This window comes from Typha angustifolia, chromosome 2, assembly GCF_048772165.1.
Source record: "Typha angustifolia cultivar Huaian chromosome 2, ASM4877216v1, whole genome shotgun sequence".
In the NCBI taxonomy this organism is placed as follows: Eukaryota; Viridiplantae; Streptophyta; class Magnoliopsida; order Poales; family Typhaceae; genus Typha; species Typha angustifolia.
Window position 1 is genome coordinate 7,527,407 of NC_133240.1, and position 18,685 is coordinate 7,546,091.

General features: G+C 39.9%; 4 protein-coding genes across 4 annotated transcripts; 1 reads left to right on the forward strand and 3 right to left on the reverse strand.

The window, feature by feature from the left end:
* Positions 1 to 1,639: 1,639 nt before the first annotated feature.
* On the forward strand, positions 1,640 to 9,040 carry LOC140770593 (phospholipase D delta). The gene is made up of 10 exons (XM_073111851.1): positions 1,640 to 2,855; positions 3,562 to 3,678; positions 4,321 to 4,515; positions 4,596 to 4,868; positions 4,954 to 5,022; positions 5,151 to 5,298; positions 6,319 to 6,467; positions 7,039 to 7,209; positions 7,674 to 7,871; positions 8,501 to 9,040. Exons 1-10 carry the CDS (start codon positions 1,914 to 1,916, stop codon positions 8,792 to 8,794), a joined length of 2,556 nt encoding a protein of 851 aa, XP_072967952.1. The 5' UTR covers positions 1,640 to 1,913; the 3' UTR covers positions 8,795 to 9,040.
* A 479-nt stretch (positions 9,041 to 9,519) lies between these two features.
* On the reverse strand, positions 9,520 to 10,248 carry LOC140770617 (plastocyanin A'/A''-like). Its single transcript, XM_073111873.1, has one exon. The coding sequence runs from the start codon at positions 10,155 to 10,157 to the stop codon at positions 9,648 to 9,650; it is 510 nt and encodes a 169-aa protein (XP_072967974.1). The 5' UTR covers positions 10,158 to 10,248; the 3' UTR covers positions 9,520 to 9,647.
* A 3,195-nt stretch (positions 10,249 to 13,443) lies between these two features.
* On the reverse strand, positions 13,444 to 14,800 carry LOC140770610 (uncharacterized). Its single transcript, XM_073111866.1, has 4 exons — positions 14,498 to 14,800; positions 14,275 to 14,351; positions 13,924 to 14,178; positions 13,444 to 13,831 (listed from the first exon to the last, which is right to left on the reverse strand). Exons 1-4 carry the CDS (start codon positions 14,616 to 14,618, stop codon positions 13,670 to 13,672), a joined length of 615 nt encoding a protein of 204 aa, XP_072967967.1. The 5' UTR covers positions 14,619 to 14,800; the 3' UTR covers positions 13,444 to 13,669.
* Positions 14,801 to 15,068: 268 nt separating this feature from the next.
* On the reverse strand, positions 15,069 to 17,246 carry LOC140769966 (pentatricopeptide repeat-containing protein At3g24000, mitochondrial-like). Its single transcript, XM_073110892.1, has one exon. The coding sequence runs from the start codon at positions 17,190 to 17,192 to the stop codon at positions 15,648 to 15,650; it is 1,545 nt and encodes a 514-aa protein (XP_072966993.1). The 5' UTR covers positions 17,193 to 17,246; the 3' UTR covers positions 15,069 to 15,647.
* Between the last annotated feature and the right edge of the window lie 1,439 nt (positions 17,247 to 18,685).

Sequence of the window (18,685 nt, forward strand, 5' to 3'; positions counted from 1 at the left end):
GCTCTCCGTGATGAGCTGGCAACAAGTCGAGATCTTTAGTGCAGTGCTTGACATCATAATTATATTTCCTTTTATGCATTAATTTATCTATTAACCCAAACTCTCTCTCATGCGGGCCGGCGTTCGTACAGTTGTGTTCCCTGTACCTACCACCAGCAAGGGAAAAAAAACCCTACACGAATAACACGATTAAGCCTTGATATACGACTTTCGGTTTTGGGTTGTCAAGAATTATATTAATATTTCTCAGCTAGCTTGCAATCTCATCTTATTTTAGTATGTAACACTCCGCATATTATTTTTTAATATAAAATCTTTAATAAATAATTAATAAAAAATATTTTTTGGAATTTGTTTATAGTTAAAAGGAGTCCGTCGCAATCACCCAAAAGCAAATATCTTGCTTTTGATATGTGATTATTGACATTTGTCAATGTGGTCTCTTATCTAGATCCAGTTGGTTGTCGGCAAGCGATGCAATCGTACCTGATGTGGTCTTTCAAATAAAGCAATATAATATTTTCTTGCTTTAGGAAGTTACGGTCACAACGACACTTGGGATTATTCTTGCCATCTTTCAACAAAAAAAAAAGAAAAGAATTTGGAATCTGATCGGATTGGGAGGAAATCCAACTACGTCAGTTTGGTGAGCCGTGAGCCGCTCGATCGTATTGATTCTTAGATTGATGGTAAAGAGATGACCTTGCATGGCCTTGAGGCCACGCAATGGTCCACCAACCTCCGCTTTTACACGGTCTCTCTCATGCAGCGCCCGCAGGTCGCACATGATCTCTCTCTCTCTCTCTCTCTCCCCGCAACGGATATTCTATAATATTATTATCAGTCTCTCTCTCTCTCTCTCTCATGCATCGCCCGCAGTGTGCGATGAACTCGTGTGCCAGTATACCCCAGAGATCGTAAGTTTAACTCCAACTTTATATAATTATTTAATAATTTAATAGCTTGGCTTATGTCTTAACAACGTTTAATTTAGAATGGATAGGTTGGCGATGCATACAACTTGAAATCTATACTAGACTATTTAGTATATAGGCTAGAATTTAGTAGGACATAAATATATTTATATCTAGTGAGTTATCTAACTCATATCTAGTCTCTTGAGCTCTTGAATTATTAGAAAAAATAAATCATGTATACTTTATTGTCTTTGAATTTATTCTCTCTTTTAGTATGGTGGGAGTTGGTATATATGTCCCACTGATGACGAAATATCTGAATTGATATGCTAAAGTTGGCCACGCTCTTAGAAAACAAGAGTCTAATGAGATTTCTCATTTAATTTGACCTAATAAGTTAGCTCGTTATCATCTGACCTAATCATCAAAAAGAATTAACTAACTCCATTGTTGTCTAATTTTTGCAATTTTAAAAAGTACAGAGGTGAAATAAAAATCGAATGCAATGTTTGGCATATAACTATTAGGGTGTTTGTAAAAGAAATCAATTAATAACGAGTACAATTAAGATGGTTCTGTGCGTTTTTTATTTGTATTTAATTAAAAATAGGAGTGGAATTAAAAATACTTTAAAACAGGGTGTAAATTGTAATAGATTAAGCCCAAATGGACAGACATTGTGGTAGTGAGAGAGAGAGAGAGAGAGAGAGAGAGAGAGAGAGAGAGAGAGAGAGAGAGAGAGAGTACTCCAAACCAAAGCATCTTAGCGGGACTACCTCGTCCCTCCTACTACTATCCAGACGGAGCAAAAGCCGGTTCCCCACTTATCCCGTCGGTTCCACACCGTACGAGAGACCGTTACGCCAGCTGTCGCGTTTAAAGTTCCGGCTCTCTCCTCGCATCTACCTCTCTCTCTTCTTCTTCTTCTTCTTCTTCTTATTCTTCTTCCCCAGAAGTCAGAACCTTTAGCTAACTGCTACCCGAAGAGAAGCAACCATGGCTTCGTCCTCCTCAGGGTCGCCGGTCAAGGAGGTGCTGCTTCACGGCGACCTCGACCTCTGGATCTTGGAGGCTCGCTACCTCCCAAACATGGACATGCTTTCCGAGCACCTTCGCCGCTGCTTCGCCCCTTGCGGATGCCCTAGAGCCACCAAATCCCCTCCCGATACTGACTCCTCTCAGTCTCGACCCGAACTCCACCACCGCAAGATCATCACCAGCGACCCCTACGTGACCGTCTCGGTCGCCGGCGCCGTCGTTGCGCGCACACGTGTCATCCCTAACTCGCAGGAACCGAATTGGAACGAGCACTTCGTAATCCCCCTCGCGCACCGCACCGCTGTCCTCGAGTTCAACGTCAAGGATAACGACGTCTTCGGCGCCCAGCTCATCGGCATCGCCACCGTCCCCGCCCAACTCCTCACCTCCGGCCAAGAAATCCGCCAATGGTTCCCAGTGATTTCATCAAACGGCAAGGCCCCAAAGCCCGGCACCGCTCTCCTCATCGCGGTCAAGTTCCGGCCTTTGGAAGCTGATCCGGAGTACCGCCATGGCATCGCCGGTGATCCCCAGAAGCGCGGGGTTGGGGAGGCGTACTTCCCGGTCAGGAAAGGCGGGCAGGTGACGCTTTACCAGGATGCCCATGGAAAAGAGGGGGATCTCCCGGAGATTGAATTGGAGAATGGGAAAACGTTCAAGCAGGGCACTTGCTGGGAGGATATGTGCCATGCGATTCTTGAAGCGCATCATTTGATTTATATGGTTGGATGGTCGGTGTACGACAAGGTGAAGCTCATTAGGGAGCCGACGCGGCCATTGCCGAAAGGCGGGGATTTGACACTCGGGGACTTGCTCAAGTATAAGTCGCAGGAGGGGCTTAGAGTTTGCTTGCTGGTGTGGGATGATAAGACTTCACATGATAAATTATTTATCAAGACGGTGAGGCAGTTTGACCTCCTTTTCTCTCGCTGAATTCATGATTTGGTTAACTTAGAATTTTGTTCTCTAGGCATCGCTCTGTGTTCCTTTGATCTGAAGGGCTATACTAGTTTTGATATTGAAGTGCTTGTATAGCTTCCCATGATAAAATTTTTGATCAAAATAATTTAGTACCCAGGGAGGATCTTTACCCTAAAACTACAGCGGATCACAACATAGTTCGAAATTTCGGTTTTGGTTTTGGTTTCAGATTGGTTAAAAAATAAAATTTTTTGGTCGGTTTCTCTTCTAATTTTGTTGTATCGATAGATAAAATCAAGACTTCTTTTGATAAATAATATTTTTTAGATTGTTTTTTAATGTACCACACAAAATCTAATAACCTTTGAGCAATAAAGTTGATATTAAGTTAGGTACAAGTTAGATTCAAGTCAAATCTAGCTTAGAATTTAAAATATATATTAAAAAAATATTATCAGGGTTGTTTTAGGGGGCAGTTTTGGATCGAGTAGAATTGTAACGTGAAACATTTCAGCAAAACGTCTTGGTCTCAGACAAAACTTCAAACCGTGGATCACAAATAGTTGGGACTGAAAGGCTTCATTGTTGTTGTTTTTGTTGCTTGTTACCTGTAATGTCCTTGTGATTTCTTTATTGTTTATGGCAATGAGTGTCACTAATTGATGTTCTTAATGGGATTTTGTAGGGGGGAGTGATGCAAACACATGATGAAGAAACTCGAAAGTTCTTCAAGCATTCTTCAGTCATTTGTGTGCTGTCACCTCGTTACGCCAGCAGCAAGCTGAGCATCTTCAAACAGCAGGCAGGCCTCCTACCATGAATTTATCTTTTTCTGTACTTCAAAGGCATGCTTGTTTTAGCTACCGTGAAGACGAATATTACTTGCAGGACAACTATTTCTGTGATATGGTTAAGCAAGTGTTAATTACTTAAATAAGTACTATTATGTTCCCCAAGAACTTATCTGGTTTGAAGTTAAGTTTCAAATTCGATTAGTTAGTCTTATTTCTTAGTCTTGATTTTTTGAAGACTAAACTTAATTAGATATAAAAAAGATAAAAAAATATTTAGTTACTAAATCAGTTTAGGGATTCCTGAACCAGTTCCGAAGGGGTTCCTAAACTCAAAGCAAACAAAACCAAAAGGAATTATGCAGATAAGCAAGCTGTTGGCTCATTTTCAAGTGCTTCAAACATATTTTATTTTTTAAATGCATCTAGGTGACCGAAATACAAGGTATTTTTTATTGTTAGAATTATACATCTGTCCTTACCATTATCATGTCATGGCATAAAACTCATTTCTCCTGTCCTATTTTGTAATATCGTATATCTGAGATCACTTTTGATACTATGGTGAAATCTTTTTCTCTTTTGGTCTATTTGATTCTGTTAATCTAAATTATTTCTCTTTCTCTCAAATAACCTTTATCTCTAGCATGCAGGTTGTGGGGACTCTCTTTACACATCATCAGAAATGTTTGCTGGTTGATACACATGCTTCTGGAAATAACCGCAAAATTACAGCTTTCATAGGAGGTCTTGACCTCTGTGATGGCCGCTATGATACACCAAAACATAGGCTTTTCCATGATCTTGACACTGTATTTCAAAATGATTTCCATAACCCCACATTTGCTGTGAGTATATTTTTCCTTCTCGTCCCTTCTTTATTTATTCGTGGCAGCATCCATATTCTCTCCTCTTTTATGATCTGCAGGCAGACACTCAAGGTCCTAGACAACCATGGCATGATTTGCACTGCAGAATTGATGGTCCTGCTGCATATGATGTCCTTAAAAATTTTGAGCAGCGTTGGCGGAAGGCAACAAAATGGCGTAACTTTCTTAGAAGTAAATCTCACTGGAAAGATGATTCTCTAATAAAACTAGATCGTATTTCATGGATACAAAGTCCTTCAGATACTGTTCCAAATGATGATCCCAGTTTATGGGTTTCCAGGGAAGAAGATTCTGAAAATTGGCATGTTCAGGTTGTAGAGCATGATATTTTCTAGAATTATGTTTACTTTGAATTTCATTGTTGACTTGTAAACCTGATCACTTTTAGTTTCTCAGGTTTTCCGCTCTATAGATTCTGGATCAGTAAAAGGTTTTCCCAAAGACTGTCAAAGAGCCGTGCGTGAGGTGGGTTTTAGAACATTTTTCTATATACATTAGTACTTCTTTTGCGTAGAACGATTGTGAGAAAACTACATCCTTTGGCACATACTGTACAGCTTTTACTGACTTATTCTTCAACAAACTTACTGCAGCACCTTATCTGTCGAAAGAATATAGTAATAGATATGAGCATCCACACAGCATATGTCAGGGCAATCAGATCTGCGCAGCACTTCATATATATTGAAAATCAGTATTTTCTCGGTTCTTCATATGGTTGGCCATCCTACACGAATGCAGGTCTGGAATATTCTTCTTTTTACCATATCCAAAATTTAGTATCTAGAAGCTATTTCTACCTAAAGCATAAATGCTATACTAATCTGAAGCTTTATGAAATGAGGTGTTGGTACTTCTGTGCTGTAACCGACAGTTAAATATTTGCCTTTAATGGTTCCACCTAGTGTTAATTAAAATTTCAGCTCAGCACATCCATCTAGGACAGTGGCAAACTATGAATTCGATTTTTCTCCTCATAACCAGTTGATCCCCCATCTAGAATAGCCCAATGTCTTCACAAATAATGTTAAACTCACTTGATTGAATCCTTAGCTCTTGATCCTTTATAGTTCATATATTACTTCATGTTACTCCCTGATAGTCATCAAGTAGGAACTTTTTATACTCCTGTTGAAAATTTCAATGCTGATGACAACAATCACTACCTCTACCAAGGACCAATACTGGGATCTAGCTACCTTAGCCCAAAGAAGGACAAGAAAATCAAAGGGAAAATATGGAAAGAATCAGAGGAAAACAAGCTACACACCTCTGGGCACCAGATTTCATTTCCCTCTTTATTCTTACTGTCTCCCATCCAAATTCTGGCAACAATGCCTAGACAAGGCCTAAAGAAGACTAAAAAAGTTACAAGAGGAAGGAGGCAACTAGTAAAGTCGAGATCGGAGGAGGGGGTGGGCAGGTCAGGGAGAGTGTTGTTTTGGGCTAGGTTCGAGTTGGATTTGGTTGGGAGAAAGCAAAATCTGATCCAAAAGATTAGATTTTTTAAATTATGGATTTTATTCCACCAGTCCCATCAGTTTCTGCCTAAACAAAAATGAAGCTGGTGATTTTAGCTACTCGGTGGATGTTAAACAGGTCTTAGCAAAACAATCCATTTTGTATTTGATGGAATTATTATTAGCTATCCAGAAATACATGGTTGGACATGCTTTCATTTTTGTCCTTGTGATGATTATAATACGTCCTGCTTGTAGTAGCTTAAGGCTTCTGTATTCATACTTTTATTGCCATTGGCAGGTGCTGATAACCTAATACCAATGGAAATAGCATTAAAAGTTGCAAGCAAGATTAGAGCTGGGGAGCGATTTGCTGCATATATAGTCATACCAATGTGGCCGGAAGGGGTCCCAACTTCTGCCTCTGTTCAAGAAATTCTCTTTTGGCAGGTAGTTTTATGTCCCTATGCACTTCGCAATCTTTACTTCTTGAGAGTTGAGACCTAAAATCTAATAAAATTGTCATCATTATTTGTTAGATAAAAGTCTGAAAATATTTTCTTGTATGTATTCTGACTTACTGAGGGAATACTATCTTGCTAAGATGCTAAGTTTATAGAGGTTATTTCACACTTTCGTCAATTTTAAGGAAGCTTCTAATTTTAGACTGCACTTTCACTGTCTGGAATAGTTGAGCATTTTGCACTTTCATCGGCTGCACTTTATGAAAAAGCATTGTCTTACTTATGACTCTTATCGATTAGTTTTATTGTCTTAAATTACAGGGAGACCCACTAATGTACATAATTTATGTTTTGCAAAAGATGCATAAAGTATCCTCTTCATGTAACTGGTGGCTGTCAGGATTGGGGACTGTTAGATCATATTGATAAGTGAATGAATTTTTCAGCTGCCTTATGCTGTTCTTAGTTCTTACCTATCAATTATCATTTGATCGGCTGTTCTGGTTTTGTTTTCTTCGAGATACATTATATAGGTTACTATTATGCCAACCTTGCAGGGCCAGACTATCCAGATGATGTACGAAATCATTGCAAACGAGCTCAAATCTATGGAGCTTGAGAATGCACATCCACAGGACTACCTGAATTTCTACTGTCTTGGCAACCGGGAAGAACTGCCCAATGGTAACTGTCAGGAAGATAATCAGTCTACAGAAAAAAGTGCAGCGGTAATCTATATTTAGAGTTTAAACTACAGATTATTTATCTCGATTGATTCTTATCCTTTACTTTGTCAAGTCTGATTTGCCTATTGCTCAGCCTGATTAAACTATCTAGTCCATCATCTGTTCCTCTGGTTCATGTACTGCTCAGGCATTTATTCATCCTTCTTAAGCAGGAGAAGTTTTTTATGTCCACGTTGTTTTTTCATGTTTTTATTTCACTTATGTAATTAGCCTACACATATGATGTTCTATGAAGATTTTAGATTGTTGTGAAATGCATGTGTTGTTTTCTACCCTTTACTGTAATTTCTTTACATTGAAAATAAGTACTGGAAAGATAATTATTATGCATCTCAATACTATATTTTGACTTCGATGAAAGTTGCTATTGGGCCCCAATTCTTTGGCTGTCTTTTGTTATATGGTTCAGTGGTATTCACAGATTTCCTTATCTCAAATATACTCAGGCATTGGCCCAAAAGTTCCGGCGTTTCATGATTTATGTTCATGCTAAGGGAATGATAGTGGATGATGAGTACGTTATCTTGGGATCAGCTAATATTAATCAAAGATCTCTAGCTGGGTCAAGAGATACTGAAATTGCTATGGGCGCATACCAACCCCATCATATATGGGCTGAGAAAAAGAGACATCCACATGGCCAGGTTGGTCGCTACCTTCTTAATATTTCCTCATGTCGATTGAACTGCTATCACATCATTAAATGTCTTCTCTGCAATTGTTCATTTGAACAAGTAAATCATTCATCTGGAATAAGAGCCTGTAGCAGAATAAGCCTTGCTAGAAAAGGATGTGATGGTTTTCTTTGTTTTCCTATTCGTTCCAAATTATTTTGTAATATCTTATATAAAGCTGAGATAAGCATAGTATGCTCCTTTTATATAACACTGCTAGAAGCCTAGGACTGTCCTTTTTGGATCATAGCCTTGGAATTTTTTATTCTAAAATTCCTCATCCTTGTTCACTATTTATTACTGATTAAATAATCTCTTTAACAAGAGAAAATAACAGGGCATCTTTAACAAAAATCGCAACCCCAAGAGCAACTGAGCAAACTCTGAATTAGAATTCATAAATAACTAACTGCAACTTCTGACAGTAACCATCAAAGCCATATATATATGAGATGTAAATTTGGACGATGATTATTTCACCTGTTCTTTTCCTGGAACCCCTAAAATTAATGTGCAATCAGTTTAACATTTGCTTTGTGCTTTCTATTACTTATTTGGATGTATCTTGAAAAAATGGATAACTATCGTTTATGCCACAGGTATATGGGTACAGGATGTCTCTGTGGGCTGAGCATTTAGGCACTGTAGACGACTGTTTTACGGAGCCCAACAGTTTGGACTGTGTGAAATATGTGAATCAGATAGCTGATGACAACTGGACAAGATTCACTGCAGAGGAAGTAATACCATTACAAGGGCACCTCCTCAAGTATCCAATCAAAGTAGAAGCTAATGGCAAGGTGGGTCCGCTGCCGAACCATGAGTGCTTCCCTGATGTTGGTGGCAAGGTTCTTGGGGCGCCCACTTCGCTTCCTGATACACTAACCATGTAGCGTCCTTAAAACCTTTCAATGTTTGAAAACTTATATGATTCCACAAAGATTTCCTCTTTCTCCTTCAGTGTCAATCTCATCCCAACAGAAGGAGAAAGATGTAAAAGAACATGTTCTCTAAAGTTGAGTCATGGAAGTTGGGAGCTGATGTATTTATTGATTTTCTTATTTTCTTGTATTCCTTAATTAATCTGATATTGTTTTTATAGAACAGAATAATATTAGGTGTGGTTTATCTGCTGCTTTCGTTCTTAAGCTTTCAAGTTTTGCCCGTTTTCCTTTATTTTTATGCTAATATTTTCCTTTCGTTTCTGGTGGATGGATGGATGGATGGATGGGTACTTGTAGTTATTCAGTGATTCGCATGTATTGCAGCTTAACTTTCATACATTAAAATTTGCCCTTCTTTAATGAAGTGAATCCCGCCATCTGTGCTTAATGTGAATCAAGCCAGAGCTAGCTGTTTTTAGGAAATTGGAATGGTTTTCTTTGGCATACGAGTATATACGACTCCTCGATTTCCAAGTAAATTTGCAACTTTGATGAGTTCATAAGGAATACTATCATTATATTCCATTTTCTGAACTTGAATGCCCTTCTTTCCCACTCCAATTTTCTCATCTTTAGTTGTCTCTCTCTCTGCTCTGAGGGTTTTGTGTGTTTAGAGTTGCAATTATATATGGCAATGGTTAAAGAGATACAAAAGAAACAAATATAGATAAGTATACAACGATTGAAACGCCAGGCCACTGTTTATAAAGAAGAATTCAATTAAGATACATAAGCTTCGCATCTCAGGAGGTGTACTCATAATCAAGGCATGCATATTAACCACAATCAGGAACAAAACCCTCTAGTTAACGGTCACCTTTCCGACCATCCCAGCTCCCTGGTGAGGAGCACAGTAGAAGGTGTACGATCCCTTCTCCTTCAGAGTCACCTCGTACGTCTCCCCCGGCCCATTCAGGTACTCCTCCTCCTTCATGGATATGGCGTTGACGTCGACGCCGGACGGGATCTCGTCCTCGTCGAAGACCACGTTGTGCGGGAACCCGGCGTTGTTCTTGAACACGATCTTCTCGCCCGCGGCGACCGAGAAGTCGTTCGGCACGAACGCGAGGGACCCGTCGCCGCCGCCGAGCAGGATGTCGATCGCGAGGGCGTTGCTCGCCAGCATGGCGCTCGCGGCGGTGGCGGCGACGGCCACGCCAACCTCTTTGAGCGAGGCGCGAGCCGACATGGCCATCGGAGGAGGCGAAGTCCTCGGGGCCGAGATGGTGGCGGCTCTGGTGGCGGCGGCGCCGCCAGCCTTGAGGCCGGTGAAGGAAGGGATTGTAACGGCTGCAGAGGTGAGGCTGGCCATTGCCTGTGGCTTTTCTAGCTAGTTTAGTTTCTAAATTCTACTTTACAAGGGAGGAAGGGAGTAGTGTTGGAGTATATATAAATCGATTGCTTTGTAGATGGATAGTTGGCTGGCTTTGTAGTACCGGCGAAGAGGAGGTGATTGGATAAAATGGGTGGCAGAGAGAGAGGGTGTTATCTCTGTGGTGTTCTCCTATTGGTCGGACTGGATTAGATATTGTCTGACATGGCATAGTGGGGATGATATGTGGTTAGACGAATGAGGGAGTGGATGGGGGAAGAGAGATGAACAACCTACGTGGCAGAATTGCCACCTCTCGCAATGGCACAAATCCTGTTCCGGATTTGTCCTAGTGGTGCACAAATCATTTGTAGCTTGTGGCTAATCATAGAAACAGCTTAGTGCAAGGTTCTTTGATTGGGAAAATACTTCAACAAATAGGGATTTGCATGAGAAAGTCTTCTATCGATAATTTTAGATTTTTAAATTTTAGAATAATAAATCTGAACTCTTTTACTTGTACATTTAGATGTGTACCTCGACAAAATTAAAGGCATGTAATAAATTTTGCATACTCTCTGAATAATTTATATAGATAACATGTGCAACTTTTATTAGATTTGAGCGCATATCTTGGCAAAATTAAAAACAAAATATTTTATATAATTTTTGCATATAGTTTAAAAATATGATAGTCTTTATTTTATTTTATTAAGACTAAATAAGTAAAAGAGGTCCTTATATTATAGAACTAAAATCTCAAAACTATTAATACTATAACTATTCTTCTTGTAGATTGCCCCAACAATAGTGCTAGCATATTATCAGTTACAAAGATCACCTAGAAAAGCTTGTATACTACTATATACTACAATTTATTAGGACAAACCTGTCGAAATAAAATGTTCTATTGGGTAATAATACAACTATTATACAACAATATATTAGGGGCTCATGAAAGTACTCTGGTTTGAATCCTAATGACATCAGTATCTAGTAGAATATCATTAAGTTCTCCTTCACTCCAAAAACTATAATTCAATGTCTTACAAGAAAAAAAAGAAAAAAAGAAGAGTAGCCCTACGTTTCTTTTATTATTTATTTTACTGTCAGAGAGAGGTGAGAACTATTTGTGTGGGCAGACACGTCCAGGTCCATTCAGTGACACATCGTTTCGTTTGATGCACGCCCGAATAAATTTGGCAGAACGGGTGTAAAACTTGAAATAAGTAGTTTTGACAGTTAAAAGGCAGTTCTATCTCATCAACCTAAGGTAACATCGTCATCAGCAGTCCAGAAGAAAACCCAAATCAACTCATATTGGAATGCAGTAGAAGCTTTCTCCAAATTACTAGTGAGAATAAAGATCAAAGGGAAATGATAGACAACATAAACAAACAGGTAGAAGATTACAGAAGATATAAAACTGCAGAAAAGGAATATTTCTTACTGGTTGATTGAGAATGTTGACGAGAACATACTTAGGCAGTGCATCCTTCTGGAGGCCGCTGCCATTATGATTCGTTTTTGAGAAGACACTGATAATGATTCTTAAATAGCTGAAATAGACAAGAAGAATTTGAGAACACAGAAGCGTGATAATTCCATCATAAAATATGAAAGAATCACCATTGATAAACTACCTGCAGCAATTCTACTCCAAATGACGGACGACTCTCGTATTTATGAAGAATAGATAGGTCAATCACCATAGGAGATTATACTTATATGATCAGATGCAGAATTTCTGAACTCCAGCAGATGGGCTCCCCTGGACACCATTGCAGATGCCAGAAAGAATACAAAATATGCTGACAACAGCACATTTAGATTGCTATAACCTATGGTCTCACAAAAACTCATGAAATTTCCAATAGACTCAGAAGAAAAAAAAATTGATGAAGAAATGCAATACAAATTTATAACAAAAATCCATGATATGAAGAATGCAATACAAATTTACAAGAAAAGTATCCTCAGATCCCTGATTATCTCAAGGCAGTTTCTTCTGCTTCTTTTGCTTCAAGCCCATCAAAGATCTAAAAGATGCAATTGAAACAACGACAACTTGGACAATGATATCAACTGAAAGAATATTTCCACTATATTGCAGTCAAAGGTGATTTCTTTTGCAAGAACAATTTGGTAATTAATATCTTTACAAAAGGTTTAGCATTAAGAATCTCTACTCAAGACATAACCTCCCAGAGTTTGATGCAGCAACAATACTGTTAAACCTTTTTTTCTCATCCTAAAAGAAACTCATCCAAACTACTTGGACATGGGTTCTCAGGAGGTCAGGCCATTGTTTGAACTTTGAAGTAATATCATAACTAGAATCAATAGTTTTGAACTATGCATATTCAAGCTTCTTCATATCATACCAAAACTTTAATTTGAGTTGTCTTAGGCTCCCTCTTCCTCCCTTGTATACAAAACATATTTAGGGAACCAAAATTTGAACTTATGGTTTAACTCCTATAAACTTAAAGTGCTGTTTAAAGGTAAAGGTACATGGCCGACAGATTTAACAAAATTCTGAGGAGAAAGAAGTACTGGATCAATGGATGATGAGTAGCTTATACCGATGGACAAGGACAATAATAATATGTGGAGTGGCAGAAGTTATGATCGAGTCAAATATATGAAGTGCACTATGGAAAGATCAGTGATTTAGCAAAAGTTAAATGTGAGACTAGTTCATCTAAAACTTCATATAGTTTCATATCAGGTGGACCTTTCATAGAAATGTATGCAGTTATCAATAAATAATGTAACATAAAATCTCACGTACCATAGAAACGTGTTAGTTGCGATTTGAGAGGTTCTTTCAAATATTTGTCTTCCAACAAATTTCATTGGTAAACCCTATGGCGAAAAGGAATGGAGGATCAGATCGATGAAAAAAAGTTATTCACAAAGAATCAGATGCTTTTATGGCCTCCTAGACTGTTTTTTCTCAAGCTATTGTTTCTCCCTGTGCTCTATACCTTGTGTCGGATGAGTGATCATTCTCAGTATTGATGATAAGACAAATGACAGAAAAAACATTACTGAGAGTGCATAACTATTCAATTTCAAGCTGAAACAAGCAAGCGACTAGTTTAATGATTCCAGCATGCAGTCATAGAGAAACCCCAAATCATGCTCCTATCACCAAAGAAGTATTTCTAAGAACAAAGTGCATTTGAACTCTTCAAAATGAGATAATCTCAAAATCATCCACAGAAAATAAACTTAAATGGAAACATCACACAACCATCAATAAAGAAACTCAACAACCTCATTTTTAGACAAGCTTAAAAGATAACTTCTAACACTTCATAGAAGCAGTGAATCAACACGATATAATAGTAACAGCTAAATAAATTGTTTCATAAGATATTTTGCACTAAAAAGTGAACAAATATATATATACAACTGTCAGCAAGTTAGTATCATTAACTTCAATATATACACTCCTATCCTTTTTCTTATTATTAACATAGCCATATATGACCAGAATCAACTTCTCAAAACACCGGGAAAATATTCTCATCATCCTCATCGCCGTCGTCAAGGAAATTGAATGGCACATCTCCTCTATAGCGAAAACTCGGATTCACGTAACACTTCATCTCATGGAACAGATTCAGATTGTCCACGAGTTTATGGAACACATTGCATCCACAACACTGGCCACCCGCCAAAATCAAATCTTTCTCAGAAAACAATCAAAAGAACACTAAAGATAATATAATTAAGCTCCAAAAGATAAAATTTTCACCTGGACAAAGACGGTGCCATCGGTATACGCGTGAGGGTTGATAGCGCGAGTGGTTCGCTGCCCGCAAACGTTGCAGGTAAAGGCTACGCGCATCCGGCGGCGGGGGGATTTGGTGAAGAGCGACCAGGGGAAGGTCGAGACCGGTCGATTGGTGGCAAGATCGGAGTCGGTGGGGATCGAAGGGCCTTCCATCCCCGATCCGGTGGTCCAGCCTCTTCCAGCTGCAGCGCTCAGAACCAGACCCATCGCAGCATCCTAATCCCTCGCAAATCCATAGAAAGCGACTTGATACCGGGATCCAACATCAGAGAGATTAGATTGGGGGATCGGATAATTTTGATTACTACTTACCTTGGAAAGAGGGGAAAAAGGGACGAGAGCGTTAGGGTTTTCCGGATCGGAGTGGAGATCGGATTCGCCTTCTCGACCTAAATAACAAGTAAAAAGATAGAAGAGATATTAGAGTCACGGTTATCGATTCAAAGCGAAAATATCAAGATATAGAGGCGAGAGAGAGAGAGAGAGAGAGAGAGAGAGAGAGAGAGAGAGAGAGAGAGAGAGAGAGAGAGAATACTCTTGGAAGCGATCGGGAGGAGGAGAGGGCGTTTGAGGAAGCTTCGCTTGGGAGAGAAAACGGAGAAGGGAGAAGGTGACGAGGCGATCGGGGCGGAGGCGGAGGCGGCGATGGACTCCATGACAGCGAACGGGCTGAAGAGGAGAGGAGGAGGTGAATGCTCGGGAATAGAGGAGACGAGGGGAAGAACGTGTGGGAATCAATCGAACTCCACGGTCCGATGGTTGCCAAAATTAGATGGGAAATGGAGATTTTTGTGGCCACTTTGTCCGGTTCTGCGGTGCGCCAGAAATTGGCTTGCAAGTAGGGGAGGGGAGTTACAAGCTATAAATGGAGAAGTTCCAAAATAGAATTTTCTTTTTCCCCCATTTCACACCCTGCCTAATGTTCATTGCCTTTTTACACCCCGTCTTTCCAATATTTTTAACTTGATCTGTGTATTTCTTTTTCTTAAAATTTAATCACATAACTAACCAAAATAGCACTACGGAGTTCGATGTTTCACTGCCTATGAAGAAAATGGACAATAGTTAAAAATCTAAATATAATTATTCTTATAAATTTGCTTCTAATAATGATCTTCAGAAGTACACGTTGGACAGTAAATAATGTCTTTCATTAATCTAAACAATGTAGCTTCCTTTCATCTGTGTTCTTAGTTCGTGACTAACTTAGGATAATCAAACATCTTCTGTAATCTAACTGATCTATCATTCCACATCAATCTCCATGACTCCACAACAGGATCACAGAGTTCCAGTAATTGAAATGATAAAATTCTCCCTGCAATGTTAATAATGATAGTTTCCTTCCCCATGTCCCAGATGGTCACTAGGAAGCTGCATACGCTCCAATGGGATTGTCTCACAGTACTGACATCAAACCCTTTTGTTCCTTTGCCTTTCTAGTCCTGTCCGAATAGCTAATCTCCCAGAAAAGGTGCAGCTTTGGACACTTACAAGTTCAGACATAATAACGAGCCAGACTGTAGTCTACAATTTGCTTCCTAGGCAGCTGACATTTAATCATCCACAAGCAACTTGGTGAACTTCCAAGATGCATTACAGTTCAGCCATTGCAGCTGATAACCATTGTGTTCACTTGTTGAGATAGCATAACTTTCTATTGAATCATTTGAATGACTGACCCATTAACCCAATGATGCCACCTCTTCTTCTGCTACCACTTTCTGTAGCTGCTCTAAAACATTGAATATGTCACCGGCCATTGGATGAGACTCATCTTCCACGCCGAATGCATGGATTTCGGTATCCACCTCCACCATGCTACATCCAAGCGGCTTTCTAACTCCTCTATCCCTCATTGCCTTCCTCACCCTAGCTGCGTCCTCCCACCGCTCTGCCTCCTCATACATACTAGCCAATGCTGAGTACCGCCCTGCATTCTCTGCATCGAGAAGAAACAACCTCTTGGCAGCCTCCTCTGCAAGCTCTATATTCTTGTATATCCTGCAAGCCCCTAGCAATGCACCCCAGACATCCTTCTCTGGCTCAATCGGCATGGCCATGATGAACTCCAGTGCCCGACTTAGTTGCCCAGCACGACCTAGTAGGTCCACCATGCAGGCATAGTGAACCTGTCCCTTATCTACTCCATAGTTGTCCATCATTTCGAAAATCTCAAACCCCTTATCAACCAACCCAGCATGACTGCAAGCTGAGAGCACACAGATGAAGCAAATACTATCCGGTGCAACACCCAATTCCAGCATCTTATTGAACACCTCCAATGCTTCCGAAGCATGACCATGATTTCCATAAGCTTGAATCATTGAGTTATACACGACGAGATTCGGATTGCATACACGGTCAAAGAGTTCCCGAGAAGTGTCCAAGCGACCACAATTTGCATACATGCCAATGAACCCACTGGCTAATGCATCATCCATTCCCATACCAGTCTTCACTGCATATGAGTGAGCCCACATACCTTCTTGTGCAGCCGCCATTTCAGTGCAAGCAGGAAGAACAGCAACAAGTGTGACACGGTCAGGTTTGCAACCTTCTCCATTTTTCAACATCTGATGGAGAAGCACAAGGGCTTCACTAGCATCATCATTCTGAGCATAACCAGCGATCATTGAATTCCAACTAACAATATCTTTAACACGAATACAATCGAAGACCTTCCTCCCTGTAGCAACTTCATGATATTTAGCATAGAAGGTTACAAGCGCATTACCAACAAACAAATCCAAATCCAGCCCAACTCTCACAACATGTCCATGAACCGATCTCCCAATTTGCTCGTCACCTAGAGCTGCACAAGCCTTGATGACAAATGGGTAGGTGTAACAATTCATTGGAACAGAGCCCCGAAGCATGCGCACAAAAATGACAATAGCTTCAACTTGCGGGCCAGCATTGGCGTAGCTACGAATCATGACGTTCCACAGGAGGACGTCTCTTTGGGGTGCCCGATCGAACACCTTGCGGGCATCTTCCATGCCCCCGCGGCCCAGGTCTGCATAGAGGCTCACGAGCTTGGATGCTAAGAATGGGTTGTGATCGAGCCCGGACGTGATGACTTGGGCGTGGATTTGGGCGAGGGATTTGTGTCCGGAGTGGAATTGAAGCAGGCGAGAGTAGTCGTAGGAGTCTCTTTGAGGCCTTGGCATTGATACATCTCTGAAGCATCTCTTAAGGATATGGAGGTTAGAATAGCAACCACGCATCTGGCTCTAATAGCAAATAGCGCTACCCGTAACCCGCTATGATAAATCCTTCTTCTTAAATACCCGGATCCAGATTCGGACTAACTATTCGGATGGGGAAGCACTACCAGTAACCCGCTATGATCTCGGCGATTCCATTTGATTGATCAATCGTCCTCCGATCGAGAAAATCGAAACCCGAGGTTTCTACTCTAGGGTTCTTCGTTTTTATCCCAAATGAAATCTTTCTCTTTGTATTATTATCTGATACATTCTCCTAATGCTTCGATTTTTTCTTGTCCCCTTGTCATCGCAAGTGGATTCTCCAAGCAGTAGGTAAGATTGGTGACTTCTTTTCATTATATGCACCTTTATACACGCTGTATTAGATTCATATCTTCTAATTGCTATTTTGATTTGATCCACTTTCTTTTTACGACAATCCAGGTATTTGGGTTGATTTATTAGTTATGCAATTTACTGTTATGTTCTCATCAACTAGGAGTGCTACCTTTTCGTTACAAGTTACAATTTCACTATTAGTATTTGACTTCGATTCTATTTTAGCTAACCTTTTCCGCTCACTATATATCTGTAATTAGCTCTTGAGCAAACTCTCATGTTCTTTGAAAGTTCCTGCCATATTATGTCTATTAATGCCTTTCGCAGCATTGGGATTTGCTGGTATGTGCGAAAAATATATTTTGTTTCTCCTCATCAACTTCGAACTTACATCTGGAGGTAGGAAATATGTTTTACTTCAGTTGTTTTCGCCTTCATGTCCTACTGTGGCAACTAGCAAGCAAACAATCTCAAAGACTTTCTCTTTCTTGAGCGCCATTAACGCCCAATTGAAGGGCAGCTTACTTGTACTTGCTTTCTTATTGTATGTACTTCCTACAGCAGCTGATAAGAGATATTGTTGACCCCTTATTGTATGTACCCTTTCTTTGACCCCATAATAGTATAGTGCCTTTTTCCCTCTCGAGTGCACCTACCTATATAATCTTCAATTCGTCATCCCTCTCGCCATCCTTGTTATCCTGTGACACCGCAACTTCTCTCTCACCCTCTTGATTCCTAAACTAAACTAAGGGGCTTTGTGTGAATATGATAAGGAAGTCCGCATGCCTTTTTCCCAGTGCTTCTGCTAAATAAATCTATTGGTAGAGCAGCATAAGAGAATATGTTTCTTTCTCAACACCCTATGCAGGACTTACAGAAAAGAATTTAGTCAAAAATTTTTGAATTGTAATGGCTTTTTATGCAGAAAGAATGATAATAAGAAAAAAAAAAGTTTATATGGATTTAGTGTACTTAGCGGCAGCGGTTGCATAGTCATTATACTTTTCTAGGTAAGAAATAATGAAGCAAGCTATTTGAGTCCATGGTTGGCTGCCAATCAGGTGCATATCTGATATAGTTTTTGTCTGATAATTTTGGATTCAAACTGAGTAAAATTCAGTTTGGTTATCAGACATTCCTGCAGTCAGGCACTTGACAGTCGGTTGCCA